The sequence below is a fragment of the Schistocerca serialis genome, chromosome 7 (genome assembly GCF_023864345.2).
Source record: "Schistocerca serialis cubense isolate TAMUIC-IGC-003099 chromosome 7, iqSchSeri2.2, whole genome shotgun sequence".
Taxonomy (NCBI): Eukaryota; Metazoa; Arthropoda; class Insecta; order Orthoptera; family Acrididae; genus Schistocerca; species Schistocerca serialis.
Window position 1 is genome coordinate 334,157,936 of NC_064644.1, and position 21,747 is coordinate 334,179,682.

General features: G+C 45.8%; 1 protein-coding gene across 1 annotated transcript in view; it reads right to left on the bottom strand.

Annotated features, from left to right (window-relative positions):
- The window catches only part of LOC126412237 (uncharacterized), a 493,249-nt gene that overhangs the window by 63,910 nt on the left and 407,592 nt on the right, over window positions 1–21,747 (bottom strand). Inside the window, exon 3 of the mRNA XM_050081729.1 lies at window positions 18,283–18,416. Coding sequence (XP_049937686.1) covers window positions 18,283–18,416 — 134 coding nt within the window. The remainder of the gene's footprint in view (window positions 1–18,282; window positions 18,417–21,747) is intronic.

Here is a 21,747-nt window from a genome sequence, read left to right on the forward strand (position 1 = left end):
ACGTATCACCCTCGAAGGCCAAGATGAAGGCACCGGTAGCAACCTGATTGTCCCTCGGACCCCGATGAACGCGCCGGACGAAATGAACACCTCTACGTTCTAAGTTGGCGCGCAGCTCGTCATCAGACTGCAAAAGGAGATCCCTATGGAAAATAACACCCTGGACCATATTTAAACTCTTATGTGGTGTAATAGAAACGTTAACATCCCCCAACTTGTCACAAGCAAGTAACCTGCGGGACTGGGCGGAGGATGTCGTTTGTATCAGTACTGACCCAGAGCGCATTTTAGACAAGCCCTCCACCTCCCCAAACTTGTCCTCTAAATGCTCGACGAAGAACTGAGGCTTTGTGGAGAGAAAAGACTCCCCATCAGCTCTCGTGCAAACTAAGAATCGGGGCGAATAACTGTTACCTCCATCCTGAGACTTACGCTCTTCCCACGGCGTGGCCAGGGAGGGGAACGTTTTCGGATCGTACTTCTGAGCATTAAATTGAGCCCGAGAACGCTTAGAGACTGCTGGCGGCTGGCCGCCAGCGAGAGATGATGTACCACGCTTCATTGCGGGTCATCCGCCCTGATGCCACCTACTCCGACCAAGGGCCCTCCCCACGGGCGCCACCCAGCCACAGCAATAGCCACCTGGCAGGATGGCCATTGCCGGGAGTCCTGATGCCCTAGGGAGATGGGCATCTACTCCTTGGCATACGTGGGGAGTGAACGGCGCAGGCATCAGTAGAGCGATCCCTGTGTTGTCAGGGGGCTACAACCAAGAGGGTACATGGCGGCCCCACCACAACGGACTGGCTACCGTGCTGGATGTTAGGTGACATGTGGTCCATGGGCGTCGTCAGTGCAGAAAATGGCCCTGCACAGTGCGTGGCAGAAAGTGCACGCAGGGGCGCATCGATGCCCAAGAGATGGAGAGCGGGCAAGACTGCAATGCAACGACGAATAAGATGGCGAAAGTTCTCAACACAACACGGACACAATGCACCAAGTAAGGCGCCCTTCCCCAATCGGCTCGCTCTTCGGAAAAATTTGAGATATGGAGGTCAAACCCGACAGGGGACCATCACATAAGGCCGAAACGTTTGAGACTCCTTTTAGTCGCCTCTTACGACAGGCAGGAATACCGCGGGCCTATTCTAACCCCCGAACCCGCAGGGGGTGGTTAGTTAGGTTTAAGTAGTTTAAGTTCTAGGGGACTGATGACCACAGCTGTTAAGTCCCATAGTGCTCAGAGCCATTTAGAGCCGGTGACTTTTAGAAGTGTGCACAAGTGCACAACGCCTGTTGACGCTCTCAGTTCATTCACTCAGAGGAAATACGACGGGTAAGCAGTTTATAGAATATGTACCTGTTTCAAAAGACAGTAGTGAAAAAAAAATATATATAAAAAGAAACTTGAATGAATCTAAAGGTAGTCAGCTATTTTAAATAGCTGTACATTGACCTGTCTTACGTTTTAAAGTTTCATTATTCTTCATTCTACTTGTGTTTCTACGTTCAAAGCTTTAATGCGATTTGTTGTTTTTTTTTTTGGTCTTTTGTAGACCAGCTATATAAATGGTAGACAAAAGAAAACGAGACAAATGAGAAAAACTAAGTAAAGTATCTTATTTCAAAACTAATTGCCGGAACTGTTAACTCATTTGTCCTGCTGTGAGACAAGACGGTCAGTGCGCGGATGGGCCCCACATACTGCCAAAGTTGTTTCGACTACGCTGCAGAAGTTTCGCTCGGAAGCCCTTACACATCCTCCATGCAGTCCTGATCACTCCCCACGTGAGTTTCACATTTTTGGTGCCGTGAAGAACATTCACGGCCGTCGGTTTGCTTCGAACTAAATGGTGCACTCCTGGGAACAGTCATGGTCCGATTGGCAACTGCATTAGAACAATGACCTTCTTTTCTCACAGTGGGATAGATGTATTAGCATTTATGGCGAGTGCTTTTGAAATAATAAACAGTTTAATTACGAACTTTTCATATGTCTCGTTCTCATTTCACAGTCTCTTGTTGATGTCAGGAAGGGAAATGAAAAATCCAAGTTAATTTCTTACAGAATATTGCGCTCTTTGTTTATTCCACACATCGACAAAGCTATAGGTAATAAACAATATCTTTCTTTGGTCTATTACAAATTAGAACAATAAACGACATGGAGCTTACAATCTTGTCATATCTACAATACATTTGTTTCCACAAATATTGAAATGAATTCCTCTAACTACGCGCTGTATAGCGCACCTAGAAGTGGAGGAGGAAACGAAATGAAACTTCACAGGTTGAGAGGGTATGTGACGTTATTTGAGCGATTACAAGAAAATACAAATGTACAAAGAACTTCTCAATATGAGCTCACGTATCACTATGGTATTTCATCCTCTCTGGCCTCGATGCTTGCATGCAGTGATTCGGTTGGGAAGAGTGTCATCCAGTCGTTTTAACCTCTCCTGAAGCAAGCTGTCCCACAGCTGTTGTAACCGGTCCTAGATGCCCTGGATACTGAGCACTGAGACGGAGTTGATATCAGAGCTTATATGTTCTATCGGTTAAAAATATGGGGATCTCGCTGCCCACATAGGGACCTCAACATCAAGCAGACTTCATGGACGTACGTGCTGTGTGTGGGCGGGCACTGCACTGTTGAAAAACGACACCACAATACAGGGTCTCCCAAAAAGAAATGACCCGATTTTAAATATAATTATTTGTTAGGAAGGGCTTAACACCAACAAATTGCATACTAAATTACTCAGAAAAGACAGAAGTTTATAAAAATCTATCATAAATGTTCACTATGTCCTACACTGCCTGCACGGACGACATCTAGCCAATAGCCGAATTCATCCCAAACTGAGCGTAAGATGTCTTCTGTCACTGAAGCTACAGCAGCTGATATTCTGGTTTTTAGTCAACAATGTCACGAGGTAAGGGAGGAACGTAAACACATTGTTTAACATATCCACATAGGAAAAAATCAAATGGTATTAATTCAAGGGACCTAGGAGGCTAAGAGCGTAAAGCTTGGTCTCGCAGTCCAGTATGCCGCGAGGCCCACGAGAAAGACAGGCCGCGGCGCGTACGCCACGAAGGTAGTCCTGAACTCGGTCGCTCGCTCAGCTCAGTAGACAAAATGCATTTCTAAACCTCTTAACTCGCACCTGGGCGTATAAGTGCTAACTAGAATTGCATCTTCCACTGGAATATGCTATTATGAAGTCTTACTGAGTAACAGTACTACAGCAAAATTTAATTTAAGATCAATAGTCGATATAAATGGTATAACGGCTTGATTATAGCTTTTAGTCTCTTCTGCCTAACAGTACTCATTACATGCTGGAAGTGGTGCCTTATGCAACTGATAATCATTTTAGCATGATTTTATTTTATTGCACGCCAGTACAGCCGTAACAGATTGTAAATACGCTCATGGACTTCCCATCATTATAGGACTAACAATACTAAGATTCCATAATAGCGGACTCCAGTAGAAGATTCAGTTTCGTTTGTACGGACACGCCTAGTTACGAGTCAACAGGTGTAGAAACGTCGTTTTTCTGCTGATTTGAGCGAGCGAGCGAGCGCAGGGCTACCTTGGTGACGTACGCGCCGCGACCTGTCTTTCTCGGAGGCCTCGTGTACGCCCAATCCAACGTTGAGGCACGTTGGCATTGAGGAAACTGCGCACGTTGTTGTGCCAGTGTGGTGGTGCTCCATCTTGCTGATAGGTGAAATTGTCAGAGTCAAGTTGTGGGAATAACCAGTTCCGCATCACTGCAAGATAGATTGTCCTACGACTGCTACGGTCGCAGCTTCGAATCCTGTCTCGGACATGGATGTGTGTGATGTCCTCAGGTTAGTTAGGTTTAAGTAGTTTTAAGTTCTATGATGACCTCAGATGTTAAGTCCCACAGGCTAAGAGCCATTTGAACCATTTTTTAGATTGTCCTGTTTGTCCTCGAACGCGGAGCCGGCCAGGACTTTTGCCTTTATAGTGATACACTGTTTCTTCAAACTGTTTATACCACCGTCGAATGATCTTTGGTGATGATGGTTCAGCACGAAATCGAATATGAAACGCCCGCTGAACTGCGATCACTGAGTACGACTAAATTCGGTAACACAATACGCCTTCTGTTGCGCGGACGCCATATTGCGCGAGACTGGCTGCACGCTCCAGGTCAGCGCTCGTAGCGACATCTTGCGGATTTTTTCTGAAACCCTAGACCATGCCGATTACATCTTGCGCTGTTTCAGTTGTCTAGTGACATTTGTCTCAATATTATTACAAGTTAAAATCGGGCCATTCTCTTTGGGACACCCTGTATTGTCGCATGAGAGGTAACACATTAGGGCGCAGGATATCTGTTACGAACTGCGCTGTCACAGTTCACTCTATCACTACCACCCAACTCAAACGCGATGGTTCTCCGGCGCCATGACACATATAGTAATACAGGTGTGTATCTCCAAAACATTGGAAGAATGAAAATAGGGCAGAATCGCGATTCATGTTTGAGCACAATGCGACGCCTTTTATCGGCGGCCCGTGATTCCTGGGCACTGCGCCACACCAAACACAGCCGTTTGTGTTTTGGTGTTAACGGCAGTCCGCACATGGGACGATTCCCTAGTTTTTCTGCTGCTAGTTTCCGACCAGGGGTGTGGGATGGTGCATAATGTTGCACAGAGTCCATTACTTGTTCTCGGATGGCAGCTGCAGACGTGAAGGGGTTACGATATGCGTGGAGCACAATAAAGCAGTCCCCCGTCGTGATGGTCAGATGTGGTTGGGTTGGGTTGGGTTGTTTTGGGGAAGGAGACCAGACAGCGAGGTCATCGGTCTCATCGGATTAGGGAAGGATGGGGAAGGAAGTCGGCCGTGCCCTCTGAAGGGAACCATCCCGGCATTTGCCTGGAGCGATTTAGGGAAATCACGGAAAACCTAAATCAGGATGGCCGGACGCGGGATTGAACCGTCGTCCTCCCGAATGCGAGTCCAGTGTCTAACCACTGCGCCACCTCGCTCGGTTCAGATGTGGTGACTGGAACCTTGATGACGAGTATGCCTGCACTCACGTTGTCACGCAGTCCAAGACTGGGCCACTGTCACATCTAAAAGCCCTACAAACTTGAATATGGCATGATTCGACCAACCGGCAAGATGGAGACATACACTGAATAGCCAAAGAAACTGGTACACCTGCCTAGTATCGTGTCGGGCCCCCGTGAGCACGCAGAAGAGCCGCAACAAGACGTGGCATGGACTCGACAAATGTCCGAAGTAGTGTTGGAGGGAACTGACACCATGAATCTTGCAGGGCTGAACATAAATCCGTAAGAGTACGAGAGGGTGATGATCTCTTCTGAACACCACTTTGCAAGGCATCCCAGATATACTCAATAATGTTTACTCCTGGGGTGTTCCTGGAGCCACTCTGTAGCAATTATGGACGTGTGGGGTGTCGCATTGTCCTGCTGGAATCGTACAAGTCCGTCGGAATGCACAATGGACACGAATGGATGCAGGTACGTGTCACCTGTCACAGCTGTATCTAGACGTATCAGGGGTCATATACCACTCCAATTGCACACGACACCATTACAGAGCCTCCACCAGCTTGATCAGTCCACTGCTGACATACAGTGTCCATGGATTCATAAGGTTGTCTCCATACACGTACGCGTCCATCCGCTCGATACAATTTGAGACGAGACTCGTCCGACCAGGCAACATGTTTCCAGTCATCAATAGTCCAATGTCGGTGTTGACAGGCCCAGGCGAGGCGTAAAGCTTTGCGTCGTGCAGTCATCAAGGGTATTCAAGTGGGTTTTCGGCTCCGAAAGCCCGTATCGATGATGTTTCGTTGAATGGTTCGTACGCTGACATTTGTTGATGGCCCAACACTGAAATCTGCAGCAATTTACGGAAGGGTAGCACTTCTATCACGTTGAGCGATTCTCTTCACTCGTCATTGGTCCCTAACTTGTGGGATCTTTTTCCGGCGGCAGCGATAACGGAGATTTGATATTTTACCTCACTCCTGATATTGACAGTACACCCGTGAAATGGTCGTACGGAAAAATCCCATCGGTAACTATGAGATACTGTGTACCTTGCTGGCGCGCCGACTGTAGCTCCGCCGGCCGATGTGGCCGAGCGGTTCTAGGCGCTACAGTCTGGAGCCGCGCGACCGCTACGGTCGCAGGTTCGAATCCTGCCTCGGGCATGGATGTGTGTGATGTCCTTAGGCTAGTTAGGTTTAAGTAGTTCTAAGTTCTAGGGGACTGATGACCACAGCAGTTAAGTCCCATAGTGCTCAGAGCCATTTGAACCATTTGACCGTAGCTCCACGTTCAAACTCACTTAAATCTTGACAACCTGTCATTGTAGCAGACACTTGTCATATACAGGCGTTGCCGACTGCAGCGCCGTATTCTGCCTATTTACATCATATCTCTGTATTTGAATACGAATTCCTATACCAGTTTCTCTGGCGCTTCAGTGTAGTAGAAGGACCGTTCACCTGGTCGTGTCAATCTGCAAAAGTTTCCACTGGCCGATGCTGGAAATCGTTCTTGTATTACAAGAGATTCTCGGCCTTCCTCCACATGCCAAGCCATTACTGATTAACCATGACAAAATCCGTGAGATTACGAATTAATTAAACTTGTTATTATTGGTCAGCTTTCACAGGGGCTACTGCAATTGGCTGGCGACATTCCTACGTGGGCAATAATAGCCAGGTTTCAGAGAGTAAAGCCAGAACACACTGGCGGTACATAGATTGAAGTGAACACACCTGCTGCTGAGATGTCAAAGATACATTCGCTTCTGGAGTGCCATCGAGAATGCACTCCACTTTAGTCAATCAGAGAGAGAGAGAGAGATGTCACCAACTTAAGCCACCCATTTACTGGCTGACGAGTCGGCCAACCTGTCGTCCCCCGCCCCCTTGCGTGGTTGGTCGAATCCACTTGGAAGTTTAGCACCTGAGAAGATGTTATGCAGGTGCACATCTGTCACTGCTTCCCACCGATATTTCCATTCTTCAAGCGGTTTGAAATCCTTAGCAACGATGTCAGCAGCATCGCACAGAATTGGATGGAGCCGGCCGCTGTGACCGAGTGGTTCTAGGCGCTTCAGTCCGGAACCGCGCTGCTGCTACGGTCGCAGATTCGAATCGTGCCTCGGGCTTGGATGTGTGTGTTGTCCTTAGGTTAGTTAGGTTTAAATAGTTCTATGTCTAGCGGACTGATGACCTCAGATGTTAAGTCCCATAGCGCTCAGAGCCATTTGAACATTTTTTAGTTGGATGGCGTGATTTCAGTCTCTTACGATTTAAAAGTGGCAGGTCGCTATGCCCGGGTAGGTTAGAATTCCTGGAGATCTTGTGGAATTCCCTCGTACGGGCAGTACATCAGCGTAGATCACGAGGCATTATACCAGTTAACAGTGGAAGCCAATAAACTGAAGTAGATCTGATTTCGCCAGATACTATGCGCATTGTCGTATCCAGCTGGGTGTCAACAAGCCATGATGACTGTTCATCCAAACAGGTGCACAATACTTCGCACTTGAGTACACCAAGCCCAGAGCTGAAGATCGCAGGTTGGTTGCTGAAGATCCCCAGGTAGTTCCGCATAGTTTATGGAGGATGTTGCTTCGAGTCCTCAACTTTTGAGCTGAGATAAGAAGGTGTTGTTTGAAGCATAATGTACGGTCCAGGATGACACCAAGATATTTTCGGTTCCACTTATGACGAAGAATTCTGCGTCTGAAACTTACTTCCAGTTTTAAGTTCGCCAACCGTCCGTAGGTTTAACCTTAAAATACCCTACACGTGCCTCCTGGGTAGTGCTAATTGAGCAGCAGTGATTACAGCCAGCCAGACTATCCATAGGATCTCCGGGAAATGACATATCAACTAAATTGCAGAAACAGTTCTTTTCAGAGCCCATTAACAAGAAGCATTGGACAAACTATATCAGACTCCTTCAACTGAATATCGAAAGCATTAGCAACGCAAAGTGTGACTACCTGTCAAAACTTTTGCTGGACAACAATACCGATGTTGTCACCATTCAGGAAACTCGCGTTTCCAGGGAAGAAATATTCCGAAGCCGAGGTCGAATTCCTGAATGTTATGCACTTGGTGTAACTTGGAATTTCTACGTATGTCCATAACAACGTAAACGAAGCTTCACTGATTTCTGTAAGTATTTTGATAAAATTACAGAAAATACATGTTATGGAGGCCAGCATTATTCCGTACAGTTTTATCGAAGACAGAACTCAACTTGGATTTTATTTTACTTTCTCGCAGCATGTGTGTATATTGTCCTCTATTAAAATGTAGGCGCTACTGTAATTATTATTTTCTTGTCTTGATCAGCCATTGCATTATGCAGTTTAGAGACACTTCGGATACTTCTCCTCTATTCTATTATTAAATTTTAAATTTACAGTTGAGTTAAAGAAATATTTGGAGAAACTGGTATTAAACGCAGCGACGAGTGAAAAGAAGAAGAAAAGAAAGGTAGGTGTAGTTACAGTCCTCTATGATGTCGAACTTTAACTGTCTCCCAGTCACGATTGCTTTCAATCAGGATTTCCTACACATAGTAAACCTTTGGCTCTTATTTCACCTGAAAATCTATGCTACTTGGAACAAGCCGATATCTGAAAGACTATAATATTTATAGTGTAGAATCTACACTCGCATGAAATATTTGTGTGTAACACTTACAGAAACTACCCTGGATGTTTTGTTACCTAAGGATGCAAGACTTCCGTAAACGTTTCTATCACCAAGAAAAGAAACTAGGTTCAGGAACTTGAGTGTCGAGCGCTCTTCAGTCTTGAAATGAATTGACGCAGCTAGTTGCGCCTGGAGTAATGCGGTATGTTGATCGGATGTGTCAATGGGAGGATAAATTCGCTGCATAAGAGGGCCTGCAATAGTTCCCAAGGTGAGCCAACAGTAGCGGCCTCTCAGGATTCACCGTTCTCCTCTCGGAAGCTCCCTCGACTGCAGTAACTACAGAATTGCAATGTCAGCTGACCTTGTAACCTAAGCAGTTTCCACTAGCATCGTTGCTCTTCCGCTCGCTTCGTCCAAGGTTCGTTGAATGGCTGATGAGCCAATCCCCGAAGACGAAGTGAATATTTAAGTGATACCCAAGGCAGATCAAACGCCCTACAATGTGTTTTCGCAGTTTCCTTCCTCGAGAAAAAAATGTATCACATCGGTCTTATGATGAGAAGGTCGTAGTTCATTACACTGACTATGCAAATATCATGACAGCTTCTTTCGACGGCGTCTGAAAGAATGAAAACCTCCTTGAAGAGGGTGCTTCCCCGTATTTTTTTACTATTTCTGCTTATTTGAACTGTCTACTCAACACTTTTACATACAGCATGGATGCCACGATATAGTTACCAAACATTTGAATTGAATTAAACACGCTGAGCCGAAAGTTTTGAGGCAGTTGTTGCGAGGCAGCTTGTGATCGAATTATCACATAATAATACATAATATAATATGCACATTCCAATATTAGTGTAGTCGCTTCCTTAATGCTGTATGGAAATTGCAAACAATATTCACTAATGCCACTGACTGCACTGGTAATTACTTGTTCTTCCCCTCTCCTTTTATTTTCTCCCGCGCTGGCGGTATTCTTTAGCACGCTCGTAACTTGGAAGTTAACTTAGACGAACCAGAGTGTCGTAAACTTATTCACCGTGCATTGTGCGAGAAGTTAGAAGGAATCCTTTTGGCAAAATAAAATCTGAAAGGCAGGTGGAAAACACATAGCTTGAGGTCATGGGAGTGGCTGTTGGTCGCGGCTGCTCGCAATGTTCGCCTAAATCCGAGAAAGAGGGTCTGGGGTTGGTTCACAGTAATTATTTTACATGGAAGAGCCAAAGAAATTGGTACACCTGACTAATATCGTGCAAGACCCCGCGAACACGCAGAAGTGCCGCCGCACGACGTGGCATGGACTCTACTAATGTCTGAAGTAGTGCTGGAGGGAATTGACACCATGAATCCTGCAGGGCTGCCCATATATTTGTAAGAGTACAAGGGGGTGGAGATCTGTTCTGGACAGCACGTTGCAAGGCATCCCAGATATGCTCAATAATGTTCGTCTCTGGGGAGTTTGGTGGACAGCGATAGTGTTTAAACTCAGAAGAGTGTTCCTGCAGCCACTCTGCTATTCTGGACGTGTGGGGTGACGCAGTGTCCTGCTGGAACTGCCCAAGTCCGTCGGAATGCACATTGGACATGAATGGATGCAGGTGATCAGACAGGATACTTAACGTATGTGCCACCTGTCAGAGTCATATCTAGACGTATCAGGGGTCACATACCACTCCAGCTGCACACGTCCCACATCATTACGGAGCCTCCAACAGCTTGCTCAAATGCAGAGTCCATGGATTCGTGAGGTTGTCTCCATACCCGTACACATCCATCTGCTCGATACAATTTGAAACGAGACTCACCCGACAAGGTAACATATTTCCAGTCACCAATAGTACAATGTCGGTGTTGATGGGTCCAGGTGAGGCGTAAAGCTTTGCGTCGTGCAGTAATCAAGGTACACGAGTGGGCTTTCGGCTCTGATAGCCCATATCGATGACGTTTCGTTGAATGGTGCGCACGCTGACTTTTGTTGATGGCCCAGCATTGAAATCTGCAGCAGTTTGCGGAAGGGTTGCACTTCTGTCACGTTGAACGATTCTCTTCAGTCGTCTTTGGCCCCATTCTTCCAGGATCATTTTCCATCGGCAGCGCGGTCGGAGATTTGATGTTTTAACTGATTCCTGATATTGAAATTACACTCGTGAAATGATCGTACGGAAAAATCCCCACTTCATCGCGACCAGTGAGATACTGTCCCTCGATCGTGCGCCGACCGTAGCACCACGTTCAAACTAACTTAAATCTTGATAACCTGCCATTATAGCAGACACTTGTCATATATAGGCATTGCCAACCGCAGCGCCGTATTCTGCATGTTTACACGTCTCTGTATTTGAATACGGAGTCCTATACTAGTTTCTCTGGCGCTTCATTTTAGTAGAAGGACCGTTCACCTGGACGTGTCAGTGTCCAAGGTTTTCCACTTTCCCATGCTGGAAATCTGTCTTGTAGTAGAAGAGATTCTCTGCCTTCCTCCACATGCCAAGCCATTACTGATTAACCATGACAAAATCCGTGAGAATACGAATTAATTAAACTTGTTATTATTGGTCAGCACTCACAGGGGCTACTGCAATTGGCTGGCGACATTCCTACGTGGGAAATAATAGCCAGGTTTCAGAGAGTAAAGCCAGAGCACACTGGCGGTACATAGATTGAAGTGAAGACACTTGCTGCTGAGCTGTCAAAGATACATTCGACTCAGGAGTGCCATCCAGCGAGAATGCACTCCACTTTAGTCAACCAGAGAGAGAGAGAGAGAGAGAGAGAGAGAGAGAGAGAGAGAAAGAGAGATGTCACCAACTTAGGCCACCCATTCACTGACAGACAAGTCGGCCAATTTGTCACCCCTCCCCAGCTCAGTTGGTAGACAACCCGTCTCACTATGAGTGAGCACACTGTGACCATGTGCGGTACCCTGCTTGCGCACTGTCGCGTAGCAGTTTTCACCATGCCAAAACATAAGGGTAAAGGATGCAGGCTGGCAGGTAGCGGTGCGCCAGCAGAGCCGAACGCACCGTGACCCAGGACCCGACCGCTGTAATATCGTACACTACAAAGGCGGACATGTCGGGGCAGACCAGCTTCGCAGGGAGGAGGGGACGGCCGCTGGTTGGCCTGTGAATAGGCGGCTTTAGAGCAGAGAACAGGGCTCGAGCTGGACTGAGAATTTCCATTTGCTACCGCAACCGGCCCCCCCCCCCCCTACCACACACTCACACACACACACACACACACACACACACCTGGTAAGGATGAGACGTCGATATAACCACTGTGGCGAGCGGTACGCAAAGCTAGTTAAATTGCATCAGGGTTTAATAGCACAGTTTTAGCATTCACCGCCAGCCAGTTGCACCTGTCATGTGCTTTGATGACTCTCTCGGAGGTCGTACTTTCCGGGGTTCTTTCTTCAAACCACTAAGCCTTTGCACAGTCAGTGGCAATATCTGCGATGGTTTAATATTATGATTTCATGTGTCCACCCACTTGTACTTAGTTTACAGTCATAATTACAACCTTTGGTACATTTAGTAAATGTCTTACGGCACTAAACTAAATTATTATACTGACTGCAAGTTTCCTTCTTTAGTTAGATGTGTGTCTACATTAGGACACCCATGTGAGGTACGGTACTTGTATTTTCGTGCTTAATAGGGTCAAGCCCAGTAATTCTCATTCAATAAAGCGTTATCCATAGTGAGAAATTGTGTCTCTTAAATTTGTATGATCCTGTGGCGAGCTTCCCCTTCCTGTATGCCACCAGTGATGGGACTTGTAGCATCCCAGGGGTATGCTGGACAACTTAACTGACATCTCACACAGTGGTTAGCGCAGCCATACCGCCATCCACATTTAGATTTTCCGTGATTTCCCTCAAGCGCTTAATTCAGATACAAGGATGGTTCCTTTTAAAAGACTCATTGCCGATTTATTTACGCATGTTTCCCTAATCCGAGTTTGTGCTCCGTCTCCAACGACTTCGTTGTCGATGGGACCTGAAATTCGAATCTTCCTTCCTAAGTGTACTGCAATGAAATGGATGCATTAGTTGGATTGAGATCGGTGTAGATGCAGTGACATAAAACGATATCAGTGCAGAACGGTAAGAACTGATAAATCTAGAACATAATGAATATGTCGCGACAATCGAAAATTTGTGCGAGGTCGTGACTCAAACCGGTTTCCCTGCTTTTCGTCAACAGTAGACATATAAATCTGTATAAATTCCTGTATCACCTCTACCCAGCACAGAAGGAGTATTAGTAACCTTGCAAATGAAAAAAAAGTAATTAAGTTTGACACTGTTGCTGGGAGACCACAAGAGGTAGCTTCAGCCGCGCAGTCGGAAAGGAGTTACTTCCGCCGCACACAATGGCCCGCTTCACTGCGGATAGGTGAGAGGTCCGGGTCACAATTATTAAACTATACGAAATAAAATCGTCATAACTTCTGAACGGTTTGAGTTAGGACGTTCAAACTGAACGGTTAGCCGTGGAGCATGAGAGAATTAGTACTGTTCGGTTTAGCGACGAAGCCCACTTTCATTTGGATGGGTTTGTCAATAAGCAAAAGTGGTACATTTGGGGGGACTGAGAACCCACATTTCGCGATCGAGAAATCACTTCATACTCAGCGGGGGACTGTGTAGTGTGTAATCTCCAGTCACGGAATAATCGGTGCGATATTTCTTGAAAGCACAGCGACTACCGAATGGTACGTGAAAGATTTGGAAGATGACTTCATCCCCATTATCCAAAGTGACCCTGATTTCGACAAGGTGTGGTTCATGCTAGACGGAGCTCGACCCATCGAAGCAGGAGAGTGTTTGATGTCTTGGAGGAGCACTTTGGAGCTCTGAGGCTACTGGCATGGGCCTCGATTGGCCACCATATTCTCCGGATCTGAACACATGCGACCCCTTTTCGTGGGGATATATTAAAGACAAGGTGTACAGAAATAACCCCCAAACCCACTGTTGAGCTGAAAACTGCCATCCAGGAGGTCATCGACAGCATCGATGTTCCCATACCTCAGCGGGTCAAGCAGAAGTTCGGTAGTCGTCTGTGCCACATCATCACCAATGATGGCAGGCATATCGAACATGTCATAACCTAAATCCGAATATCTGTGGTGATGTTTACATGGTAAATAAAGTGTGTGCACGCCGTAGTTTGTAACTAATTTACGTTTTTTTTTCAGTTTAGTTCAATAATTGTCACCTTGTATATCCTACGTCTATCTGTTGAGTGTTAGTGCGTGTAGTGGATATGTGTAGTGTGGCGTTATGTTTTATGTCGTGTGACGAGGTTAACAGAAGGGAGATGCTGAAACCCGGTGCCGGCACCTATCCTCCTCACCTCGAACAGCATCCAAGGGGACCGTGTGGGTTAACTTTCCCATCCGACGGACGGATCGCCGCGGAAAGTTTCGGAACTTAAATCTCAGTTCACAGTTAGTTGCAGTTAGTGGCATACTGCAGTTGCAATTCAGCTCCATGAGCGAACTCCCAGTTTTCAGTGGCACAAATTCGGAGGCGCAACTTTTGTCATGATACAGAAAGTTCAGAGTAGTTGTACTTTATTACTCCGCTTTCCTTCCATCACTGCTCCCTGGTGCTGTATTACGAAACACGATCATTCTATCGCAGTTATCGTGGAGTAATTTCTGCTGTACTTCACTCGGTATCAGTGAGTTTTCATTTTGTTACTGAAAACAGTCTTAGCAGTTGTCGGCAGGTACACTTTCGCAGCTTCTGGATCAGCAAGAACAACAACGAATGTTTAATTTTCTGCAATAGTGTGTGTGTGTGTGTGTGTGTGTGTGTGTGTGTGTGTGTGTGTGTGTGTGTGTGTGCGCGCGCGCGCAATATTCGCAAATCATCTATCTCAAAATCTTGAAAGACTTTTTCATGAGAAATAAATAAAATTAATATATCACCAAGAAAATGAGTCGTATAAACTTCGTGATCTGTGAGACCAAACACTGTACACATTGTGGATTCTGAGAACGAAATAGCCCTCGAGCTTAAGGTCACAGCTGTCAAACTAAAAATTTGTTACTCGAAATGCCCACATCAACGAATAAAATAAGATTCTAACATCTTGGAAGAGTGGCGTGTGTTCAGATGATATTCACATGCCAGATGTTGGTTAAATTTGCCACAGCCGACAATATTTTCGGCTTCGGGCACTATTTCTTCTATAAATGTGCTTTTTCCCCTTGATTTATGCCTGCACGAAGTCTATTTTCGAATCGAACATTGGGTTTCGCCTTCCTTTGTAAGGTGTCAGGCAAATCCAACACCTTCCATGAAAACTCTGACATGATAAGCAAATCCAGTAGTATGTCACATAGCTCCGAATAAATCGTGACATTAAATTAACCAAAGTAATACGAGTAACGAGTGAGCAAATGGAATACCACAGACCAACACAAGAATGCCTAAATGCATGTCATACCTTCCCACCGTGAGACAGACGCAGTTCCGAGGGGAGAAACGAGAACAGAAGCCGAGAGAAGAACCGTGTTAAGCTGAAGGTCCTACGATAAGGGACGGACACCCACGTGCCAGCTAACCGCTACGACCACCCCCCAGCCCATGTTAAAAGCTAGAGCCCTCCAGAAGAACAGTATAGATCTTACGATAACACAAAAAGGGCTACCACAGCCGCAAGTTTTAGCGTGAGACTTTTTCGCGTCTCTGTTACGTCAGGACCACCCCCCAGCCCATGTTAAAAGATAGAGCCCTCCAGAAAAACAGTATAGATCTTACGATAACACTAAAAGGACCACACCAGCTGCAAGTTTTAGCGTGAGACTTTTTCGCGTCTCTCTTACGTTGCAAACTTTAAAAACATTGCCCCACCACGAAAAGTATAACGTTTCTCATTGGATAGACAGAATTTTTGTAGGCGGAGCTTAAGGTTAACATTGAGACCCAGATTGGTCAGATGAAAACACAGCCAGATAGTTTTTTTTTTAAACCAACTTCGGTAAATTGTAGTAAGGAGAAGTTAGGGGAGAGTTGCTTCCGAGACGGGGAGGTGAGCGGAGCTGTGCTGGCTGCCGCCCCCAGACGAACACCGACAAGGTAATGAACGCACGCGATGCCGCATAACAGCGCATAAAGCTTCACTCAGAACTGTAGAAGTCTCATCTGTTACACCCCCTTTTGGTGTAATACTAGTGTCGATCGTCAATTAAAGCTCATGGTGTTCACATTTGCCACTTGAAGTAAAAATCTGAAACGCGATGATTTTTCTGTTATATAGTTATTGAGAAGCCACATCAGCCACTGAAATTTATGACAAGTTAGATAAGTAATTAAAGATAATTGAGGGTCACTGTAGACCATTTTGATAGTTTTCTCTTTGGTGAAACTTAATTTAAACCTAGATTATAGATGTGATATGGCATAGGTCATCCTTCGATCCATTGTAGAACTTGGAAACCCATTCAGGGAATATTCATTCACATTTTTGTTGAACGCAGTTGGTTTTTACCATCCTGTATTAAAACATTTCCTTTTATCAATAGTGCAATTTATAAACAATGTTTAGTGAGTAGAATAAAATTTCCGATGGTAAACTTAACTGCTTTTTCTACGTTATTTTACCAGCTAACTAAAAATAGGAAAGCCTTGAACCCCTTCCACTAAATTTAGTTAGTATTAAGATTCTTTTACAGGGATGCAGTGGAGCTGACGCTGAAATCATTAAGTATTTGGTTATATCATCGCTAGTCTCACTGAACTCTTATGAACTCTACATGTCATGTGTGGTCTGGCGTCTCCTTACCAGCAACAGGTCCCAGGTTCAAACTAGTCAATTCCCTAAAAAACACGCTCAGAGCGTCGTTGGGCGAAAGTGGTAGGGAGACACGATATAGAACAGACAGACACCACGCAGAATGTTAGACCTTGTCACAGCTCTAACGCCGTAACCTGTACTATAACATTAATGCCCGTCAATATGATTTCAATCGATGCCATGCTGAAAGCTGTGCATCTACGTAGAATTTCTGGCAGTATGTGTGAACAGTAGCTCCCGGTGCCACTACAGACAGCTAAAAGCTGTAGCGTCAAATTACTTACGTATGTGAACACGGCTCAATGCAAAACATTGGCGCAAAGATGGTCATCAGGAACTTTACGCAACCAGTTCTCCTCTCCTTGGTGGCAAAATACTGGCGATTAAAAGTTCATTCACCACCATGACTCCGCTTACCTTCGATTATAGATCTAAATCTATATACATACTCCGCAAGTCACCATATGGCGTGTGGAAGAGGGTACCATGTACTACTGCTAGTCATTTGCTTTCCTGTTCCACTCGCAAACAGTGCGAGGGGAAGTCTCCGTATGAGCTCTAATTTCTTGTACCTTACCTTCGTGGTCCTTACGCGAAATATGTATATGCTGGCGGCAGTAGAATCGTTTTTCAGGCAGCTTCAGACGCCGGCTCTCTAAATTTCTCATTGTTGTTGTGCCTCGAACGTCGCCTTCCCTCCAGCGATACTCATTTGAGTTCCCAAAGCACATCGCCGTAACACTTGTGGGTCGTTCAAATTTATCGGTAACAAATCCTGCACCCCCTTTGTCAATTGCTTCGAAGTATTACTGTAATCCGATCAGGTACGGATCCCAAGCACTCGAGTAGTTCTCACGAATGGGTCGCATTAGTTTCCTACATGCGGTCTCCTTCACAGATGAACCACGCTTTCTTAACATTCTCCCAATAAACTGAAGTCGACCAGTCGACTTCCCCACAACCACCGTCACATGCGCGTTCCATTGGATACTGCTTCGCAACATAACGCCTAGATATTTAATCAAGCAGGACACTGGAATGCTGTATCCGAAAATTCTTGGTCTGTATTTCCTACGCATCAGCATTAGCTTACATTTTTGTTCATTTAGAGCTAGCTGTCACTCATCTCGCCAACTAGAAATTTTGTCTAATTCGTAACCTCCAACAGTCGCTCAACTTCGACACCTTCCCGTGCACCACAGAATCGTCGGCAAACAACTGCAGATTGCTGCCACCCTGTCCGCCAGACCAGTTATGCATATAAGGAATAATAGCGCTCCAATCACACTTGAGACGAGCGCCACAGCACAGGCTTGCGTTTAGGGCCTCGGCTACGGAGGAGGGACACAATTCGGAATTGTGAAGCAAGTTATTGGGGCAGAGAAACTGACTGCTAAACATGCATCAAGTTAGTGCCTCATGGTCTGGGTAAACGTACGTATTCATGGCTATTCCTCAAGGTGCAAGCATCCCAAAGTGCGCCCACAATGCGCTACTTGTGATTTGTCTGGTTGCGCGGGTTAACGCACCGCTTTCACTACGTCTCACGCCGCACCCAGGCGCAAGGACTCCTGAACCACAAACAGAACACAAGGGCCCAAAAGGAAGGACTTTGTTCTTGCGCAGGCGCTGCGATGTACGCAAGGTCTGGCCAGGAACCTACGCCAGAAGCATGTAAGGTCGTCAATACCGAAAGATCGTCGTTGTCGTCGCAGTAATTTTGTGATTCATATCTGGCGAGTACTTACGTTGTTGACGATGACGCCGCAGTAGTCGGGCGCGCCGGGCGTCGCCATGAGGTTGACGGTGAGCGTGGTGACGTGGCCGCCGTCGCCCAGCGCGATGCAAGGCGCTTGCCGCGTGTCCCGGGCCTGGATTGCACCTGCAAAAAGGACACACGGCCTCTGCCAAACACTGACATCCAACCGCAATTCTATTCTATTCTATCGCTTGCGCCTTGTCCCGCGGTGACGCAATGTAGGCCATGGTTAAACGGATTTGGCATGTTAATGTTAAGGGGTGGCCGGATGCCCTTCCTGCCGCCACCCCATACCCCCCCGGGACGGAATTAGTGTACCCCATCTGTCTGTGTCTAGTTGTTATTGTTGTTGTTGTTGTGGTCTTCAGTTCTGAGACTGGTTTGATGCAGCTCTCCATGCTACCCTATCCTATGCAAGCTTCTTCATCTCCCAGTACCTATTGCAACCTACATCTTCTGAATCTGTTTAGTGTATTCATCTATTAGTCTCCCTCTACGATTTTTACCCTCCACGCTGCCCTCCAATACAAAATTGGTGATTCCTTGATGCCTCAGAACATGTCCTACCAACCGATCGCTTTTTCTAGTCAAGTTGTGCCACAAACTTCTCTTCTCCCCAATCCTATTCAATATCTCCTCATTAGTTATGTGATCTACCCATCTAATCTTCAGCATTCTTCTGTAGCAGCACATTTCGAAAGCTTCTATTCTCTTCTTGTCCAAACTATTTATCGTCCATGTTTCACTTCCACACATGGCTACACTCCATATAAATACTTTCAGAAATGACTTCCTAACACTTAAATCTATACTCGATGTTAACAAATTTCTCTTCTTCAGAGAAGCTTTCCTTGCCATGTGTCTAGTGTACATCGTGAAATAGCGTGGATGTGTTCCAAATGTCTGCGAGTCGGGTAACTAAGGCGGGACGTGGGGACCAGCCCGGTATTCACCTAGTAGGATGTGGAAAACCGCCTAAAAACCACATCCAGGCTGGCCGGCACACCGGGCGGATTCGATCCGGGGCCGGCGCGCCGACCCGAGTCCAGGAAGCAGCGCGTTAGCGCTCTCGGCTACCCTGGCGGGTCTGACATCCAACCGCCGTCTCTGCGGTAAAGTCTCAAAGCTGTGATCATAATGTCCATTTGGATCGCACTTAAAAATTTTAAGTGGCACTTTGACAAGTCATTGGTAAGTAACCAGACGTACAGGGATCTGACAGAAAAATGGAAACAACGAAAACACAGCAAATTACCATGACTAATACGGTGCAGGAACCTCGTTGGCATTCAAAACAGTTCCCATTCGTCTCGGAATAGATAAATAAAGGTTCTGTGTCATTTTCAAGAGAATCTTATGCCATCCTTCCAGCAAAATATTGGCCAATCCAGGTAACGATGTTGGAGGAGGATAGAAACCACGTATCCTCCTCAAAGCAGACCACAAAGGCTCAATAATGTTGATATCCGGTGACTGTGGTGGGCAGCGGAGATGCGACAGTCCATTCTTGTGCACACAAAACCAGTCCTGGACGACGCTAGCTGCTTGAATAAGGGCCTTCTTGGAACACGGCGTCACTAACGGGTAGCAAACAATGTACCATAGGACGGACTTGTTCGGTCAAAATGGTCACTTAATCCTTGGCAGTAATATGACTTTTCAGAGCAACCATGGGACCCATGGAATATCACGATATGGCTGCCCAATCATTAACGAATCCCTGCCATGTGGCACACTTGCCACGTAAACTCGGTCAGAAGTCGGAAACCGTGTGAAACAAGACTCATCCGAACAAATGGCATTCCTCCAATTCTCCATATTCCGGGTTTTATGGTATCGACACCACACTTTCGCTTCTTCTTCCAGTTCGCCATGCAGTTCCCTGCTTAAGGAGCTCCCTGCGTGTTATTTCGACGTCGACAGGGTTCGCGAGTGCCACATTCAGTTCTGCAGTGACTTTTGCAGTTGTCTTCGTATTTTTCGTCAGAATTCACTTCGTCTGTAACGACCACTCAACACACACTTTCGTCCGCGTTGTGACGTAGCGGATGATGTTTTTCCACTTTTGCTTCAGTTTTAACCATCAATATGACGTTTCTGTAATTTTATTACACAAATTCGTACAGTTAAGGACGGGTTTTCGGGAGACCCTCAACTTGCTGGTGCTTAGAAACGGTGTATATATACATATGGGCTTTAACTGAAACCCAATATGGCATCTCGCGACTCTGTACGGAAGAGGGATGTCGTCATGTGAGGTAAGTGGCGTTCTATCATCTCATTGGTCTACGTTCAAACCCATTTTCAGAATATGCGACACGGTTGATATTGCTCTGCACGTTCGAAAAGATTTGCCAGCGTGCTTTTTCCAGGCTACGAAGTCAGGAAGGCACGCTCAGCGTTCGAATGAATGGTCCGACGGATGTTCGAGTCCTCCCTCGGGCATGGGTGTGTGTGTTTGTCCTTAGGATAATTTAGGTTAAGTAGTGTGTAAGCTTAGAGACTGATGACCTTAGCAGTTAAGTCCCATAAGATTTCACACACATCTGAACATTTTTTTTTGAATGGTCCGAAAGCCGACGGCCTTAGGTTGCACCTGGATAGATTTAAGATTGGGCAGCAGTGTTCTCCAAGGTAAAATTTCAATGAAGCCTTTGGAGATGAGAGGGCGTAGGGTCTCGTTTTTCACTGAAGTGGTTGATTTTATTAGACAGGAGGGGTAATCACTTCTCTACATTATATTTCTCGACTTCTCAGACGAATCAAACTTTATTACTGACGTACATTCTATAGAAACAGGGTTATCTCTTCAGAATCAAGGGATGGCTGTCAAATCGATCTGAACAGTAAACAGAAATTCTCAATGATATGAAATTAAAGTCATTAACTTCGATCTTTTATAGGATGCTAACTACTATCTAAATGCATTCACATATAATAGTGTATTGGGTACTTTATACTTATCAGCTGTCTATCGCCTGATTTCCCATCTCGTATCACGTATTCAGTAGCAGCTTAGTTCTCGTCATTGTCTTTTACGTGGTGACTCTGGTGCACAGAGGCTTCCCTTTAGCCATTCAAAACCGATGCATACGAAGCGTTTCTTTAATAGATCGAATTCGGATGCAATCTTTAACGGTTACGCCCCCCATTGTTGAGAGTCGTGGACGTCTCCTCTCTGGTATTAGTCTAATCTTTGTGGTGAGTGTAATTGCGTCAGTATCGACTTTGGTACTGTGTGCCAATCTTCTTCCCATTAGCATCAGAGAAATTTCCTACTTGGACGGCAGCCAATTCTGCCATTATCTAGGATTCTCTTTGTCTGGAGTTAAAGTTGAGTTGCCAGTCATAGTGCTTGCTGTTTTTTTATCGCCTCCATTTTCGTCTTATTTAAGGGATCAATAAAGCTAGGTTGACTACATGTGAAGATGAGAAATATGTCTTCGATCGAAAA